Raw genomic sequence first — 18,169 nt, forward strand, 5'->3', positions numbered from 1 at the left:
TCAAAGTCAGAGTTGACTGAACAGTTACTTTTAAAGAATTTATGGGAGTATAGTAAGGATTATAGTGTGCTAGCTAGCTTCCTGAATCAGCTGAACTCGAAAGAGTGGTTGCCAGCGGTGATACTGAGGCTGACATGTAATTACTTTAGTGCTTATAAGTTTAGTACAGACTGTTTTCAAAGTATTTTGAAACACAATGTAGCAAGAAATATGTGTATCTCGTAAACTGATATTCTCATAATCATAAAACACTGATTATGTACATGCACTGAGCAACAGGATTGTGTTGTAAATATGACGGATTGTGCAGACTGCTAATTGATAGTGTTCACACTATCATTCTTTGATAGCCCAGAAGACAAGTAACTAACACGACAGCCTATTGAAATGCATTTCCTGGCGCAGTAAATATGTTGAAATTGAGTGTACATACTTGTGTATATGGTTCATCAGAGAAATTATGCACTTGGTAATTTTTTTACAAGATGATATTCCCTTTTTCTAAGTTAAATTTGAAAGTCAGAGAACTTACAATGCAAGTAAAAATTCTAGACATTCAGAAATCATGCCTACATTGTTAATTTCTACATAGTATATTTAACAATTTGATAATGACATTGGCCCACTTTTCAATAGTAATTGAATAAAACTTCATAATGACATTCAGTAACTTCTAGACAGGTAAATAAATAAATATGCTTCATGTTCTTTTGTATATTTTTTAGGTATTTCCTACAAAATGAGAGGATTAACTATCTCTAAAAGGTGATGTCCATGTGCACACACACATAAGTATGTATATGTTCTTCTCCTTGCAGGGGAAACAAAAAAGATGGTCACGCTGACCATTTTAGATGATCCAGAGCCAGAGGATAATGAAAGTATCATAATCAGCCTGGTCCATACTGAAGGAGGGAGTCGTATTCTGCCCAGTTTTGACACAGTCACAGTGATTATTCTGGCAAGTGACAATGTGGCAGGAATTATTAGTTTCCAGACAGCCTCGAGATCTGTTATTGGTCGTGAAGGTGGGTTCTTTGTGTTGACTACGCTCAATTTGTTTCACATGAGCTTCCATTTCTGTGCTTTCTGTTGATAAAGACTCACAGTGATTGTATCACTGTTCAGAGAATGCCAGCAAGCGGAGAATAACAGCACACTTGGCATGTATTTCTTTGAATTTTAAACTCTTGCAAGCATGGCACTTAAATGAAATCTATGGAAAGGATGAGTAAACCCTTTCCGAAACCCTTTTATATATCATCTTCTATGCTTTCCTTTTTTCTGAAGATACCTTGCTTCTGTTGCTGTTGCAGTTCAAAGCTCCTTTTAGCATTTCTTGTCTTACTCATTTATACCTTATTCCAGAACTGCATGTTACTCCCATCATACACACCTATTCATAGTCATGAGCAAACCTCATCTCTCAGTAACTTACAATTCACTTTAAATCTTGTAGAAAATGTTCCCATACACAGATTTGGGTCATATCTTCCCTCTTCCTGACTCAATAACCTGCTGTTTTAATATTTTCTGTTTATAGTTTTTTTTATGGTAGCTAATTTGGGAATGTAGCAATCTTACCATCATCACTCAGTTGTGACATCTGAGAAAGAACAGTAATAAATTGATAGGGACCAAAGATTTCTACTAGTGCTTTAAAAGAGCATGTTGTGTGTGTGATCTGAGGTTTGATGCAGTCTTGTATAGCATCATAATAATGATACTGACGGTGAATTGCTTTTGGCAGCCTTTGGTGGAATCTCAGTGTGTTGCAGTATCACATCTCTCTGACATGCAAACTGGTGGGCGGGGAAAGTTAACAAGACAGAAATTTGCTGTACAGGAATGTGTGCATTGCACTTTCTGTTCAAAGGAAAAAAGTCTTTTCTCAACCAAAGGTGTTCTGTTTTTTTCCAGACATGAAAGGACATCGTAACCTTCTGGCTTTTATCTAGATACAGTTTGTGTTAATTGTGTGCTTGCGTGTGCCCGGTTTTTGTCCTTTATTCCTCCACATTAACAGTTCTGATCCACCTGCCAAGCCAGCTGCATTCTGGCAAGCTAAAAAGAGCTGTTAATGAGCACAAGGCATTAATACAAACTGTCTCATTCCCAAAGGTTATGATGACCCTGAATACTTTCCACTGGTTAAATATTATTCATAGCATGCTAGCAAATGTTGGCCGTTTGGAGCTGAAATACTCTGCTATAATTTGGATATTACTTGATTCCAGTTCCTCCATTGTGCATTGTTTTGCAGCAAGAAACACCAACCAAAGTCCCTTCGATAAAAAAAAGAATGAGCTGAGGCTGAGTAACAAATACTAATTCTACTTATTTGAAAATGGGTGTATACAATTCTTCTTCATGATTTTATATTTAATTACTTATGTTAAGGTCTGTTGAAGTTAGTTGTTCATATTTTTCCCACTGGTAGCCAATGTACATCATCCCTCTAATATTTCCTTACAAAAAAAAAAAAGAACATATCTAGAAAATATTCAAATTGTTCCTGCCAGTTTTAGCTATACAACACTGTCCTGTGATATAATATACTAGAATAGCCAGATAACATCCTAACTTGATGCTCTTTAAATTATGCAATCAGAGAGGCCAGCTGGGCTGCTCATTTCTCTGTGCCGTGGAGTAAGAAGCCACACAACACCACATCGTCTCTTTCACTCTCGTAGATGTATCGCAATGTTTCTCAAAAGGTTTGCTTCTAAGCCTGTACCTAACACAAATCAGAAGATGGAATTATTCCACGTTGTGCAACAGTGAGGAAAAAAATCAAGTCAGTTTATAGCAATACTAAGACTTTTTCAGTCAGCTGGGGATGGAACTAAGTTTGCCAGATTTCTGCTTCTGCATCACTAAAATACATTTTGACAAATTTTGGTTTAGTTTTGTTCATTCTTTAGTGAGCAAAATAAATCTCATTTATTATTATTTTCAAGCATCTCAATATTATAGATTTCTGCATATTTCACACCTTTGGAAGCCAATGCAACACTACATACTGGCAAACTTAAATTCCATGCACTTGAAAAATGCTGTTGAAATACAGATGCAAGACACTTACATATTATAAATAAACATCTGTCCACTTATATGAAAGTATTGCATAATATTACTAATTTTACCTGCTGATTTATTTCATATTGATGGAACACATTAATTTCACATATCCATATTTAAGATATTTACAATTATATAAACTATATAAATTTTAGAGATGTATATAAATACTTAATATTATATAAGTTTTCTAAATTTTACAAATTTTACAAAGATTTCTAAGAGTTTACTCTTTTTAATTAAAGTGTCCATTGGCTTAAGTGTTACAAATGTAAAAAATACCATATGCCATTACATTTATACGTGTTATAAATGTAAAAAATACCATATACCATATCTTCTTATAGCTGCACATTGTCAATTGAAACTCAGTATCCCAGGAAATTATAATAAATTATGAAAACTTTAAATTATAAATTATTAATTATTTATATTTTAGTCTTAATTTATTTTAGAAATATAAATTATTAAATATTAACATTTTCTGAGTATTTTGTTTTGTAACACTGATGATATTTGTAAGTTCAAACTCACATAAATGGAACTTAGAGATAATTACAAGTATTTTTCCACATGTACTATGTAAAGTCACAAAACACTGTGAGCGTTAGGACAATGTATATCCCTTGCCAGATAGCTGTTGGAGAACATTATTTGTGTTATAGCTGGTACATACAGCATTTACTATTTTGTGTAGTCCACAGACAAGTATTGCTCTTCTGTTTGTGCATCTTTTGATGGACATTTACTTTCTAAGTTATTCATCTGCACCAGGTTCCCTCATATTTTGAGAGTTCTTTCCAAGAGTGAACTGAAACTGGAAAAATCCAGGCTAAAAGAGTTTAGGTTTTTTGTTCCAGTATTAAAAAACAAATGTGTTATATAACTACTGTGAAGCTCACTATTAAAAATATGAATGTTTTCTAGAAAAATTATTATAACTGTGACACATGATTTTGGCTTCTCATTTTTATAATTGGTATGTAGGACAGGAAACCCCAAAATATTTCGTGTTACCCTTTGTTCCTAGGAGAACAACTGCAATTCCATATTGTAAGAACTGCTCCAGGACTGGGAAATGTTACTGTTGAATGGAAGATAGTTGGGCATAATGTAAAACAAAATTTTGAAAACTATTCTGGGATACTCTTTTTTCCTGAGGTAAGTCCATAGGCAAAGCTAATGGCTACAGGAGAGTATTGTAATTAGAACTGAGCTGAGAAAACGAGTGTGCTTTTATAGCACTCTTTGTTTCTTGGTCTGGTTATTTGCTTGCTCCCTTACTCTTGAATTCTAGACTGGATGGAATTTATAGTTTTTGATACTTCAACTTTGCATTTCTTAAAGGTGGTGTTTAAAATACATATGATGCAGTGATATAACTTGTATTTTATACAATAATGACTAATCACTTTATCAATAAAATAAATAGGAGACATTGAATACAACATTGTATGTTCACTTGCTGGATGACCATATTCCTGAAGAAAAAGAAGAATACCAAATTATCCTATACAACATCAAAACAGAAGGTAATGCAGAACTATAGCCTGCTATATCTTAACACTATCATTTAGTAGTACAATATTTTCCTATGTATTAATCCATTTTGGAGGTGTAAGACTAAGCATACTGCAACTGCTGTGAACTATGCAAAGTTCATTCACATTTTATTGAAACAGGCTTGATCCTTATGTGTATGTATATATGTACACACACTACATATATATATAAACATACATACATACATATATATATATATAAAGACCCCACAGTGTCTTTGCAGTTTTCCATAATTGGTTTTAATCCTGAGTTAACTGAGGATTAATTTAGTGTCTATTTGCTTCCCTTTAACTGAATACCGACTTGACCTTACTAATGTATTCTGGATACAGTTGCCATGAAGTAAGTGGATATTTTTATCTTTTAAAGCAGTCTTATCATGCCACAAGCTGACTTTCTGATCTGTCTCTGAATTCAAGGAGGTCAGAATATTTTATTCTTGCCATTCAAATTACAATGAGAAAAGCAGCATGAAACCACATCCCTTCTGAAAATACCCTTTGTTAAACTGAAATTAATGTCCAAACACTGAACTAACTTGACATGGATTGTGCTGGGTGCCTTACCAACTTGCCAGATTCATTAGCTGACTCTTGTAATCCATCAGGATAAGCATAAATTGATACAGCAACAATTATTCATGAAGGCAACACTTGGGGAAGGGAGTAATTTCTTAATGGAATGATTGAGAAGTTGAATATAATTTTAACTTTTGTAGTTAATTCCTGGGAAAACTTTCTTTTTCCTTTTACAGTAGAGGAAGTTTAGGGAAGTTGATATTTGACACTGACCCATTAAGTTTTCTCATTCCTTAATACGTTTTTGTGACTTTGTACTTAGTATGCATACAATTTCTATTGTGATTGTATGTTCCTGTGTTTATTATAGAATGTAAATATATATGCATTCCACACCATCTGTAAACTTCAGTGAGCGCATCATGCATTTGGTTTAATTTCATTTGCACTGATACTGACTGTCATTTGGATGTAATAATAGCAGTAATGCAAGACAAAAAAATAAGTTGCATAAGACTTTATTCACTGCAGTCCATTGATTCTCTTGCAGGAGTTTCTCCTTCGGGTGCTGCTGTTTTGGATAGTCAAGGATATGAAGCTGTTCTGACAGTAGAAGCTAGTGATGAACCACATGGAGTCTTGAATTTTGCTTCCCCATCCAGGGTAGTTTTAATTCCAGAGGAAAACAAAACAGTTCCGCTTTTCATTAACAGAGAATTTGGATCTCTAGGTTTGTATAATACGTCCGAGAGAAAGGAAGTTTTGTTTTGGTAATCAATAGGCAAATGAAAGCCATGACAGGGAGGCTGGAAATTCTGAAAAATCTTGGGTACAGTTGAGATTTTCAGAACTTCTAGGCTTCTTACTGTGTGCTTGGACACTAAGCTTTAGTTAAAACTGGAGGCACAGCCCTCATTTCACAGCAAGGAGCTGTGACGTAACTAGTTGGCTATTAGGGTTACTACCTTTATGTCTAATGAATCTGTCTCAATGTCTTAGTCTCTCCAGAAGAAATAAAAAACATAGGAGAAAAGGAGCTTGTACAGAGCTATCATTACCACATATTTCCCCTCTAAACTTCCAGAAGTTGGCAGCTTAGGAATGTCCCATGGAAAAAGTTGCATTCAGACTGCTGAATTCAGTTTACGTCTCCCCTGTGAATTCCTTATTCCTTTGTAAATCAAATTGCCTTTTAAAGTACATAAAATTAAGTGGTATTTAATTCCAGAATTCAACATGCTGTGTGCAAAAATATTTCCTTGTGTTCGTTTCCTGAGCGTTTCAACTTACATTGTGAGATAAAGTGTAATAATTTCCCATTTACCTTTTTAGACTATATTTAGACTTCAGTGATAATCCCTCTTAGTTTCGTTATATCTGTTTTGAATTGAAGTGACCAGTTACAATAAATATTCAAGATCTGGACACACCACAGATTTGTGGAGGTATTTTAATGACATTTCTATGTTTACCCATTTGTTTTTTAATCTCCATGCATATCTAATTTACTTTTGGAACACTACTCAGGAAACTAATGCTTTAAGATAAGTATCCATAGTAAATGTAAGATCTCTTACTGAAAGTCCATCATTATTTATTAAAAGTAAGATTCTTTTATAACTTATATTTTATTTCAAACAGACTAGGCTTGAATGTCATCTGTCATTCTATCTCCAGGAACACTCTCTTTACATTTTCCACTTGACTTACCCTGGCAGATCAGTGAGACATGGCTTTATTATAAAAAAATTACATCTAACTTTTCCCCTTGGTAACATATATCAGTGTGTCTCCTAATTTTATTCTTTTTTGAAGTCTATGTCAATGTATCTGAGAAAGAAACTAGATTTATTAAGCTGTATTTCCCAGCACTATCTTTAGACCCTTTCTTAGATATCAGTCGTTCCTGAAACATTCTACTTCCCTTGGCACCAAACCTGATATTAATAATACATTAGATGTCCCAGGCAGTACTTCAGCAGTGTAATATTTGCGGTCCACAGCACCTCAGATGTCCGAACACATTTGGTCCTAATGCTTTTTGAGTCCTGTGATGTTGGATGAATCACCAAAGGCTGGACTGAAAGCACATTAAAACAATAACAAAGTTCTGTTGGCTCCAGATTAATCTTTTAATCCTTCTGTTTTTGCAGTTGGTCTTTTCAATTTTGTGGATGAGCATTTGATCTCTTTTCTATTCCAGCGAGCATTATGTAAGAATTGAAAAAAATTATATTTTTTGTCACAAATTGAACAGGTGCTATCAATGTTACGTATGCCACAGTTCCAGGCTTGCTCACCTTAAGTAATCAGACAGAAGGGACCTTGGCTGAACCAGGAGCTGATTATATAGCTGTTTCTGGCTCATTGATTTTGGATGAAGGAGAAACATCAGCTGCCATAAATATTACTATTCTAGAGGTAAACTCTAAACCTTTTCATTCTATACTGCTCTGTATGACATCAGAAGAGGAATATTTTGAAACCTAAAGCTTGCAACCTATATATTACTTGAAGCTATATATTTCATAGTCATTTAGATAGGAGGTTTTAATCTTAATATTAAAATCACAGAAGGAAAAATAATAACAGAAAGCAGCTCTACCTATGCAGAAATGAAATTTAGCTGTCTCATCAAGACTTTACTATCTGATACTCAGAACAGTGTGATTCATTGCTTGCTACAGGCTCTTACTTTCTCAGTGGTTGTGGTTTATGCCTTTAAAATTGGGCGGAAACTTATTCACAAGAATAGTTTAGTGTCACCACAGAGTCTTTTTCATGAAATATAATGTCTTACTTCATAATTCATTCAAGATAATCAATTTTACACCCAATAAAAGTGTTTTAGGAAAATGGAAAAATAAATTAATTCTAGTGTTGCTGTATTATTAGAGACTTCTAGTGTGTTGCTTTTTGGTGACTTCTGTAACAGTTTCTTTGAAGACTCTTCTTAAATTTGTGTTTTGCAGGATGATGTACCAGAGGTGCAAGAGTTCTTCTTGGTTAATTTAACTTCAGTGGAACTCATCATGAATCACTCAACTTCATCCCCACCTAAGCTGGGTATAACAACTGATACAGAATTATCTTTGGTTTTCCTTTTATATGAATTGTGTGCAGATTATATTACTCTGGCAAATTATCATTACTCCACTTACTTACTAATTATGCCAATATGAGACAGGGTATTCTGAAAGAAACATTGTAGAATGTCAAACATATTAATTACTACACTTCTTTCCTTTTTAGGCTCTGTAAAAATCACAAGGCAATTTTCATGGAGGAGTTAGTAATTAACAGTTGGAGAGCACAATTATCTGAGTTTTATTGGCAGTGTCTTAATCTGATTTTCATTTACAAAGTACATAATAGAAACAAAAATGTAAAAAAAATAGTTTATATGATTCCTTTGTTCACTCTTTTAAAAGTCTCTTTTTATTACTCTTTATCAGATTTACTTTTAGGAGTCACGTCCTGTGGTTTTCCTACTCTTCCAGTGAACTTCATTTATCATTTGCTTAGTTAGCTCCTCATTCTGCTTCTGAATTCAGTAGCGTAGCTGCCACTGGCTTTAAGGGCAGTTGGATTATCCTGTAGAACTAAAGACTATATACTGATTATTTCTAACGTCTTCTTTGACTCTTTTCTCTTTTCTTTACATGCCTATAGAAGTGACTGAGTTAATTCGTTACAGATTGAGAGGTAACTGACAAGACTCATTGCTGATTCGTAGAGACTGAGTTGTCATTAGTCGAGTCTAAAATCTGAAACATAAAAAGAGTAACATATAAGTACAAAGGATTCTTGTGAAACAAATTGTGCTGTATAGTCTCAACTTCTGTTGTAAGGGGTTGGCCGTCTCCTTGAATCGTGACCATCCGACCCTGCTGTGATATGTGTATTGGGTTAAATGTGCTTAGGATGAACAGATAATAGCTTTAACCCATGAGGCAAAAGTTTGTCCTAATTGTAAAATCTCACTGCGAATTCTGTTATCAGACCATTTTCTAATCTTGCTTTCCCTGTTATATTTGGATTTTTTTATGATTGGTGCTTCAACTCCTTGTTGGTGCAATGCATTTGTTTAGGTTTCTAGCAATCCCATGCCCTGTACAAGATATTTGTAGTATTTGTAGGAGGTGTCTATTATCAAAAGAGATGGGTGTTCTGCATGTGATACAAGCATGGGCAGTCAATCCTGCACATCTGGAATATATTGCATGTGCTGTTGCTGTCATGGCCATGTGTGTGCAATATGTGGAGTAAGTCTGGTATATCTGTGATGTAGAGTTGAACGCGCCGAACTTAAGTGGCGTTTGTTTCTGATCTGAGGCTTCACTGATAAGGAGCAGAAATAGCAAGCATAAAGACAGTTCTGTTGTTTTCTCCATGCTCCTCTTGCTCCCCATCTTCTAGAAAAGGTGGAAGAAAGAGCCTGACTCAAATACAAAAGTGCAAGGAATTAAAAAATGGGGAAATGATCAGCAGCTGAGAATGGTGAAGGAAAAAAGGAATAAACTTAATGGACACAAGAAAGAGCTAAGCTGGGGTAGGGAAGTAGGGGGCTGTCAGGGAAGGGAAAGGATGCCAGACATGAAATAAGATCTGATGTTGAAAGCAAAATATTACAGATCCTGGGTGAACTGATCGGATGACGACAAGGGAAAATGCAGGTTAGGAGTGAAGCTGAAAGGTCTGTAATTGCTAGCACTCCCTCTGGATTTCTAAACCTCAGTAACATTTCTGCTGTTTGTGAAGAGGTTTTGCAGCTACTGCTGATCTTCACTATCTCATAGTCACAGGTTTAGATTAATGGCAATGACCTTTTACTTTTATTCAATTTTATCTGAATTGATAGAAGTATTTCAAATGCACCTAAATATAGTATATTTATTACAGATTCAGTGGAGTCAATTTTGGTTTAGAAATTGTCATTCTTTTCTTCATTTCTTTTTAAGTCTTATTGAAAGTAAGTTGAAGTAAATTAAGGTAGTCATGAAGTGTTGCTGTCTGAACAAATTAAGGCAGCATTTTCTCAGAAGAAAGTCAAGTTTTGACTGTCAAGTTCTGGTCGCTGAAATTAGTGGACATTTCTAGTATTAATCTGTTCTTCAGTATTTTTACAATAATCTTTCAGAGTTATTGTGAAGATACATACGTCTTTATGGAGCAATAGAATGTTACAGTACATAAACAGCCTACAAAGAAACTAACAAAGAAACTACAAAAAAAGCCTACAAAGAAACTAACGGTCTTCGTAGCAGAATCTGAGGTGTGTGCCAGTAAGGTTTATGATCAGGCACTGAAACAAGAGTAGGAGATGAAATACTGGATCATTTACTATTCTTTCTTACTCATTTTCCCTCCCATATTCAGAATGGCACAGTCTGAAAGATCATAGAATGGCCTGGGTTGGAAGGGATCATAATATCATCATCTAGTTCCATCCCCCTGCCATGGGCAGGGACCCCCTCCACTAGCCCAGGTTGCCCAAAGCCCCATCCAACCTGGCCTTGAACACTGCCAGGGAGCCAGGGGCAGCCACAGCTTCTCTGGGCAACCTGTGCCAGGGCCTCAGCACCCTCACAGGGAAGGATTTCTGCCTCACATCCCATCTCCATCTCCCCTCCTGCAGCTTCAGGCCATTCCCCTTGGCCTGTCACTCCCTGCCCTTGTCACCAGCCCCTCTCCAGCTTTCCTGGAGCCCCTGCAGGGACTGGAAGGGGCTCTAAGGTCTCCCCGCAGCATTCTCTTCTCCAGGCTGAACCACCCCAACTCTCTCAGCCTGAGGTCTCCATAGCAGAGGTGCTCCAGCCCTCGCATCATCTCCGTGGCCTCCTCTGGACTCGCTCCAACAGCTCCATGTCCTTCTTGTGCTGGGGACCCCAGAGCTGGACGCAGCACTGCAGGGGGGTCTCACCAGAGCGGAGTAGAGGGGCAGAATCCCCTCCCTCGACCTGCTGGTCACGCTGCTGGACACGCAGCCCAGGACACGGTTGGCTTTCTGGGCTGCCAGCGCACACTGCTGGCTCATGTTGAGCTTCTCATCAGCCAACACCCCCAAGTCCTTCTCCTCAGTGCTGCTCTCATGTTGAATGCCATCATAATAAACACACACAATGAAGATAAATTAAGATTCCATGACAAATCTTGCTTTTTGTATTTCTAAATTTTTCTGTGCTGTGCTTTCCTTTCTAAATTTTCTTTAGTATTTTTTGTATGCATTATTAAATGTAACAGTGGTAATTCAAGACACCGTGTTTGCAGTTCTAATAATAAGATAGTAAGGACAGATTTTCTTTGAGCCTTTACAATTATCTTACCCACTGCCATTTTCTCCTCCACATTTTGGCGACAGGACATTATGTATTTCTTCTACAAAATTAGTAGAGATTTAAGAAATGCTTCTATTATTCTTGAAAATCATGACAATGGACTTTATTGTTCTTTCATTTTTGTCCTTCTGTTTTCTGTTTTAGATGTGGAAGGTTTAGCTTCTCAAATTATTATTGATGCTAATGATGGAGTAAGTGGAGTAATTCAATGGGAAAGTACCAAGTAAGTCTCCTTGAAGAACTCACCATGTCAGTTAGTGATTGGGGTTGTCCAATGATTTTCATTTTCAGTTAACATTAAGAGTCCTATTAAAAATAGGGCCAGATCTTTCAGGTGGCAAAGCATCATTCAGTTCAGAAGAACTGGAAAGTGTTAAGATAATTCACACACTGAAAACCAACATTTACAGTATGTATTCTCAGAAATTTTTTGCTGCCTTGTACTTACTCTCGCTGCTGTCCTTCCATATTGTGAACTTGCATCATTCCCCCAGCCACCATCCAGCATTCCAGCCTCTGCATCCGTGTCAGCGTCCGCGCTGGCATCTCGCAGATCTTTTTCCCTGATTAATTTCCAGGAGCTAGGAAGAAGGCATCCATGAACATAGACAGGCTTAATCTGCCACTACTAAGCAGGAAAAAAGCACAACCTCCTGTCACTTAATGCCATTTAAATAAGAAACAAAGGTAGAAAGGTTGTGTTGGATAATTATGATGATGCTGATACTGTCATGATGCCTTTTTCTTATGAAGCAGAGGGAGTGATTTGAAGTGAAAATATAACAACTATACAGCATCTTACTCAAAAGAACATGCTGAGTGAGCACTGATAATTTTTCTTGCTTTTTGTTTTAGTTTTGAAGTTAATGAATCTCACGGGAATCTGACAATAATGGCATACCGAAACAGAGGATCATATGGCAATGTGTCTGTATTTTTTTATGCCCAAAATTTGGAGGCACAGCTGGGTTTGGACTTTAATGTGACCTCAAGGGTAAGTAGCAAATTCTAAATTTAGTACTTTTCATTCCCTCAGCTTCCTCAAATGAGTGTCGTCTTGTTTATTCTGCAGAATGATCAGTAGTGCAGCTAGATTTTTCAGCTTGTTTCACTTGCTTTGGTCATCTCAATAGAGTGAGATAAAATTAATCTTCTTATTTTACTGTTTCTTTCTTTTTGAATACTGAAGTATTTTGAAATACAAGACGTTGTAAACTTTCAAACATCTCTCTCAAATACAATTTTGCTCAGACAACAGCATATAAGGTTTCATATAAGGTTTCATATTTTTTACCACAGAACTTTCAAAGTAAATTGCGCTTGCTTGTCCTCATTCTGTGATGTGCTGAACTTTTTTACTTCTGTTTCAATCAGCTTGTAAGGGACATAGATATTATAGGTTGTATTGCCTCCTCTTCCTTCCTATTTAAGACAGTTCTGTTTACCTTATGTGAAAACTTCTGTATGTGTTAACAGCTGTTAAGTATTCAATACTTTCTGTGTTTCAATGCTAGACTCTTTTTTTTGCTGATGGAGAAAGGAATAAGTCTGTTGTTGTTACGATTTTTGATGATGATATTCCTGAAGGTGATGAGAAGTTGCAGTTGATTTTAACAAATCCCTCTCTGGGGCTGGAATTAGGGGAGAACACAACAGGTAAAACTTAGTTTTGATGTTCTCATTCTTTGGAATTGTATAGCAGTCATTTTAATTTCATTCTTCTCAATAATCATATTTCAGAAAACACCATTGCCCTGCTATGGTAGATCTTTATACTGCTTTGGAAAGTTCTTAAATGTCCTTATGAAATCTATGCAATTAACAAGATAGTATGTAAAATAAGGAATCCAAAAGTGCAAAAGTGAGCTTTTTCATAAGAGAGTCTGTATTCTTCCTGTCTAGAAATCTTGCTAAAGTAAAATACTCACCTATTCTCTTCAAGTAATTACCTTTACTAAAGGAAGAATGGATTTGTATTTGTACATGTTTTATTTATATATATGTACAATTACATTTACTGTGTTAATTAAAGAATTTTTCCATTATTTATTTCTCAAAAGCCACAATTACTATACTTGCCAATGATGATGGCCATGGAGTTGTGTCATTCAATAACAGTGATCACTTCTTCCTAAGAGAGCAAACAGCTCTCGATTTGATGGAAAGTGTTGCAGTATTAACTATTATCAGAGAACCTCCTCAGGGGATATTTGGCACCGTGACTGTTCAATATCTTGTAAGTGAAATCAATTCTTCAGAGGCATCAGTGGATTTGACCCCTTCTCAAGGATACATTGTGCTGGAAGAGGGAGTCAGATTCAAGGTAATATGATAGTTGTTAGCAAAGAAGTGAGGAAAGATTTTTGAAATTTTTTGAGAGATTTCAGAAATGTCTGTGTTTTTTCTTGTATTTATATTTTTTCTTATGTTTTCCTTCATTCTCAGAGCAAATTGAGTCATGGGAGTGAGAGTGCATAAAAATTAAATATGCTCTTCTGTAACTATTTATCTCTTTGTAATAATTGAGGTAAATTGAAAACAATATAATGGATATATAATCTTTATGTATACATAGGAACATTTCTTTGTTTGTATTCAGCATGTAGCTGGAACACCAACTTTGAAATGAAGTGATAATTTGCAAGTGTAAAGAGTTAAGGTTGAAGTAAAACCCCCATTCTGTAATGTGATAGTTCAGCTGGTCCGAACTGAACAGAGTATGCTGCAACAAATGCAAAAAGCGAACAGCTCTCAGAGTCTTGCTTATTCTTCTGGGAGTATTAAGCTCACTGCCTCTGTACTGTCTCCGTAAGTCTGTGAGCTAGAAATGAGCTAGCTTAAATTTGTTAAATCCTGACCTTTCTGAAGTTTAATGGCAGTTTGTTTATTTTATTTTATTTTATTTTATTTTATTTTATTTTATTTTATTTTACTCTTTTCATTTCATTTCATTTCATTTCATTTCATTTCATTTCATTTCATTTCATTTCTGAAGCTAGGGTCAGTAACAGGTTAGTATATTATGGCTAGTGGTATAGAATCTGGAACAAACCTTTCTGGAAACACTGGTTTTCTGAACTTTAACTACATTTGGCCAGTGTGGCAGATCTGTGGGACATCAAACACTTTGTAACACAATCTGCGAATATGCAGAAGTAAACAAGGATAATAAAGGTTGTAAACTCTAGTTTAGTTCCAGATCCATCATTACTAACTGTTGCGGTTTTTTTCTATAGTAAAGCTATGTGTAAGTCTGTAACTTTTGCCTGTTTGGTTAGTGGGAAGGATGACAGTGAGCCCCAAATTACCTCTTCCTAGATAATTCTTTGCTAATTTGAGACCACTTTGAAAGGATCCTATTCTCATCCACAGTGGTGCACTAGAGGGAAAGAAGCATCAAGAAGAGAGAGAGTATTTCAGATATCCCTCTATTCTTGACTTTTTTCCTTCTTTCTTCCCAGCACCAGTAGTGGAATTACCCTGTTTCCCTGGAGCTAGTTTAGTTGCCAGCTAAAGTAGCTTAAAACCAACTTGACTGAGCTGTATTAGGAGATCAGGTAGCTGTATGGGGACTATGAATTACCAAGGAAGGTGTAGAATAAGTAGAGAACTGACGTATGAAAAAAGGATCAAAACCTATTACATCTCAGAGGGTCTTAGGATGAGAGGAGAAAAAAGAAGGGGAAAAAAAGGGGGGTATGCTTGTCCTCCTGCTGCACCAATGGAGGTGACTTTAGAACCTCAGCATGAACCATCCTTGCCTCACTTCTGTCCTTTCCAGTTCCAAGAGCTGCTGTTCTGCTGTGCCACCCAAAGGCGTACAGTGACAGAATAGAAACAGGCTTGCGGCATCACTAGCTTTCAGCTCTCAACAACTTTCTATGCTTGTTTCCTTGTCAGACGCTGCATATTTCTGCAATACTGGATGAAGAACCAGAAATGGATGAGCACTTTATTGTCACCCTGTTCAATCCAACTGGAGGAGCCAGACTAGGCACAAGAGTGCAAACTATGATTACAGTATTACAGAACCAGGCTCCACTAGGGCTTTTCAGCATCTATCCAGTTACAAATAGGTACTAAATGCTGATTCAGTTAAAAGGAGATTTTTCATATTCAATAGAGATGGTATCTCTCTACAATTTTGTTTTTGATGAATCCCTTTACAGAAATTCAGCAATGCAATTGTAAAATGTTTGTAATTTTGAAAAGTACACTGTCAAATACTATTACTGCTATACAGAAGAACAGAATAGCACTTAAAATGGACTATTCATCATGAGAAATGTCAATTTCTCTGGATTTTTTGATTTAAAAAGTACTTCATTAGTGCCTAAATATTCCACTAATAGTGATCCATGTTAAGAGCTCCAAACCTCAGATCAGTGCCCAGAGAGTCATAAATTTTATAACTTATTTTTGATTTTAAGCTTGTGTAAAACACACTTTCACTCAGGGCTGTTTTTCAGAAGCAAATGAACCATATGAATGACATTTTCAAAAATCATTCAGCTTAAACCATATAGCTGGTATGTTAAATTTCAGGCTTGTTTAAAATTTTGTTGAATTGCCTGTGATTTTGCCAAGGTCTTGTGGTAAGAAACATAGGACAACCTTAATTAATGTAGTTACCAGTCCATCAGATAGCAAACCCAGTTATTAATATTTTCTTTTTGTTTCTGTTGTATATTCTGCAGGACAAATTTCCTCATAATTGAAGAAGCCAACACTACCGTTTATTTGAAAGTTTCACGGAGTAATGGGCTCAACGTGTCTGTGAGTGTTGAGTGGGAGACGTTGTCGGATACTGCATTTGGCATCAGTACGTTCACTTTATCGAGAGTGTCCACTGCTTTTGTCAGAGTGGAGATAGCAAGAGACTAGCCAAACATACAGGACATGTAACTTTGGAATGTAAATTGATGTTTTCAGACTTTATCACATTAATTAATTTTTTTCTGAGCATGTCAAAATCCGTTAGATAAAGGAGCTTAGCTGCTTAAGGGTCACCTTGTCATCAGCCTCTGCTGCCAGAGTTTCAGTAATCTATATTGCTTTCCTTGCTGCTTAGATGAACATTATTGTCACCAGACTTCTGTTTAATAAAATCTGTTCTTTACTACTTGTAAATTTGGATTTTTCTAACACAGTCTTAGAGACACACTTTACATAAATCTGGCATAGCCTTAGTCTGAAAAAATGCCACCACAGGTTTTCTATCATATCTCCCAGTGTGCCTACTGAGATGCATTTGTGGGAGTCTCAGGCTGTAATTTCACCAACACCTTAATCTGGTCCAAGTCAGCGCTGACACTGAAGGAAGCCATCCTTCCACCTCTGCCCGCTTGTTGCCCTTTCCACGCTGAGCGTGTTTTGTTCCAGTACTGATACGTGTATAGCTGCTCACTAATCCAGACCGAAACTAACCAGGCAAAAAAGGAAATGCCTGATTTTGAACATGGATGAATACCCTGTCTGGCTTAGCAGCTGGTCTAAACTAGGATTGGGAGTCTGGATCTTGGAGTTTAGTTCTGGCAATGCAGTGCTTTTTTCTGTAGGCCAGTCAAATGGTTTAGGCAGTGTAGGAACCTTAGTGCCATGACGGCTTGTTGTGATGAGGGGCAGACGGAGCACAAACGCATACATTTTGTAGTTTCTTTGTCACTTTGTTCACTATTTGCTAACTAGCTAATTATCTCACTAGCTAAATTCCAAACGGAATCATTCTGAATCAGGCTCAAATTGCCTATGCATCTTCCATATGCAGTTGTAATATATGAAGAATACACTTAATGCTTAACTGTCATTACATCATCAGTACTATAATATTTCCGTGCATTTACGTACACTTATACCAACTATTTAGAGACATCAGCATTTCTGCTACTAGGACTGGTTTTGGCAAGTAAATCATGAAAATGACATTGAAAAGGACCTCAAGAATAAATAGCATTTTCTTTTACTATATTGCAGGGGGTAGTATCAGTGTCCTGTCTGTCTTGCAAAGTTTTGAGGAGGACTCAGTGTCTGGCTGGTGTTTCTTTACATCAGGAGAAATTCTGTATGGCATTCTGCTCCGTAAGCCTCCAGCTACGTTCTCTACTGTCTACCAGTGGAAAGGAGTTTTTGTTCCTGTCGAGGTAAATGTTTGTTTGCAAACACCAAACATGCTACTTAACAAGGAACTTAAGTCTCAATCTTTTTTTATTCCTCTCTCAGAATTTCAGTATGTGGAATCCTAACAGCTGTGTGTCTTTCCAAATCCATGCCTCTCCCTACCTTGTGATTACTCACGGAGGAGGCACGCAGGGAGCTTCCAACAACAGCGTGTATGCATTCCTGCCTGGACGCAGACTCTTGAAGGTAAATCTGTTTTACTTATAAAATCATAAAATAATGGGATTGGAAAGGACCTCAGGAGGCCCTCCAGTCCAGCCATGTTTTAGAAAGAAGCACTCTGTGCTCGGGTAGTTCGGTGCTCTAACACTGCGTGACTTCAATGATGTATTTTTACAGCTGGTTATCTACTGTATTGTTATATTTATATTTTGGGGGTGGAGGAAAATGACCTGGCAAATGAGGACAGAAATCCTGGAGCAATCAAGTCATAGAACATTTTCTGAAAAATACATGATAAGTGATACTAATTTTGTAAATTAACCCCACCTA

General features: G+C 36.5%; 1 protein-coding gene across 1 annotated transcript in view; it reads left to right on the forward strand.

Annotated features, from left to right (window-relative positions):
- The window catches only part of ADGRV1 (adhesion G protein-coupled receptor V1), a 270,084-nt gene that overhangs the window by 55,216 nt on the left and 196,699 nt on the right, over positions 1-18,169 (forward strand). Inside the window, exons 34-48 of the mRNA XM_054810881.1 lie at positions 819-1,028; positions 4,112-4,242; positions 4,514-4,613; positions 5,713-5,892; positions 7,420-7,583; positions 8,135-8,228; positions 8,835-8,867; positions 11,645-11,723; positions 12,356-12,494; positions 13,015-13,156; positions 13,561-13,823; positions 15,401-15,576; positions 16,198-16,322; positions 17,474-17,640; positions 17,720-17,863. Of these exons, the coding sequence (XP_054666856.1) occupies positions 819-1,028; positions 4,112-4,242; positions 4,514-4,613; positions 5,713-5,892; positions 7,420-7,583; positions 8,135-8,228; positions 8,835-8,867; positions 11,645-11,723; positions 12,356-12,494; positions 13,015-13,156; positions 13,561-13,823; positions 15,401-15,576; positions 16,198-16,322; positions 17,474-17,640; positions 17,720-17,863 (2,147 nt within the window). The remainder of the gene's footprint in view (positions 1-818; positions 1,029-4,111; positions 4,243-4,513; positions 4,614-5,712; positions 5,893-7,419; positions 7,584-8,134; positions 8,229-8,834; positions 8,868-11,644; positions 11,724-12,355; positions 12,495-13,014; positions 13,157-13,560; positions 13,824-15,400; positions 15,577-16,197; positions 16,323-17,473; positions 17,641-17,719; positions 17,864-18,169) is intronic.

The sequence above is a fragment of the Grus americana genome, chromosome Z, assembly GCF_028858705.1.
Source record: "Grus americana isolate bGruAme1 chromosome Z, bGruAme1.mat, whole genome shotgun sequence".
NCBI classification, from domain to species: Eukaryota; Metazoa; Chordata; class Aves; order Gruiformes; family Gruidae; genus Grus; species Grus americana.